This window comes from Galeopterus variegatus, unplaced genomic scaffold (genome assembly GCF_000696425.1).
Source record: "Galeopterus variegatus unplaced genomic scaffold, G_variegatus-3.0.2 Scaffold75674, whole genome shotgun sequence".
Classification (NCBI taxonomy): Eukaryota; Metazoa; Chordata; class Mammalia; order Dermoptera; family Cynocephalidae; genus Galeopterus; species Galeopterus variegatus.
Genome location: NW_007801785.1, coordinates 260 through 1,172, shown reverse-complemented (window position 1 = coordinate 1,172; position 913 = coordinate 260). Strand labels below are relative to the sequence as shown.

Here is a 913-nt window from a genome sequence, read left to right as displayed (position 1 = left end):
TGCCCAGCGTTGTTTGAAGTCCACCAGGGCAGAGCCCACTGGCGGGGTCACATGTGGGAGCGGTAACTGCGATTGGCTGTGGGAGAAGGACAGGTTTGCGACAGCGACACCTGTTAGAACATATGCATGTTCCTGCACTAACAGGAATTTAGTCATTGGAGAGAATCTCAGGCTGAGTGAGATTCAAGGTCCTGGGAGGGCTGTCCCTGGGAGGCAGGGCCTGGGAGCCACATGCCTCCAAGTTTGACCGCTCTCCACTCATCCCTCACTCACCATCATCACCCCGTTTCCTACTCTTCAGACTGCCCTTCCGGTATTTTCTTTTGCTGCCTCCTCTCTTGACTCCCTTGTGAGGAGCTCGGTTCTTGCCCCTCCTCATGCCATGACTCTTTAATTTGCGGCTGGTCGACATTGTAATTTCTGCCAAAATGAGGGGCTTTGCAAGGCCCGGAGGCCGGGAGTCTGGGTATTTAAGGTCTTGGCCATTGTGACTGTGATGGGGCGTGGCCTCGCAGGAGGGAGGGGCTCTATTGTGATGTCACTAGCCTTTGTTACACATTGGTCAGATATGTGAAGTAAGGTGGTCCCTTTAATACAGCAATACAGCTCAAGGCTTGCCCCCAATTTTGAGGTCCTTTTTATTTTTCCAGCCAGGTGTTATTGATCAACTAAATCCCAGCCCTGTGCCAGGCATCTGGGGCATTAAAATAGGTGTCTCCTGCCTGTGGAACATTTAGTAGTCATTGAGTATGTGTATATACAGGTCTGTTTATAAGTCTCTCACAGCATCTGAAGATAACAAATGTATTTCTATGAGGACTTGACTCTAGGAAATCCAATTCAATATGATCAAAATATAAATATTCTCTTTCATCTAACTCAAGGTTTCTCAATCTTGGCACTGTTGATACTA

The 913-nt window shown here is 48.3% G+C and overlaps 1 protein-coding gene across 1 annotated transcript; it reads right to left on the bottom strand.

The window, feature by feature from the left end:
• Positions 1-47: 47 nt before the first annotated feature.
• Positions 48-412, bottom strand: LOC103584659 (spermatid nuclear transition protein 1). The gene is made up of 2 exons (XM_008565580.1): positions 274-412; positions 48-76 (listed from the first exon to the last, which is right to left on the bottom strand). Exons 1-2 carry the CDS (start codon positions 410-412, stop codon positions 48-50), a joined length of 168 nt encoding a protein of 55 aa, XP_008563802.1.
• Positions 413-913: the final 501 nt, after the last annotated feature.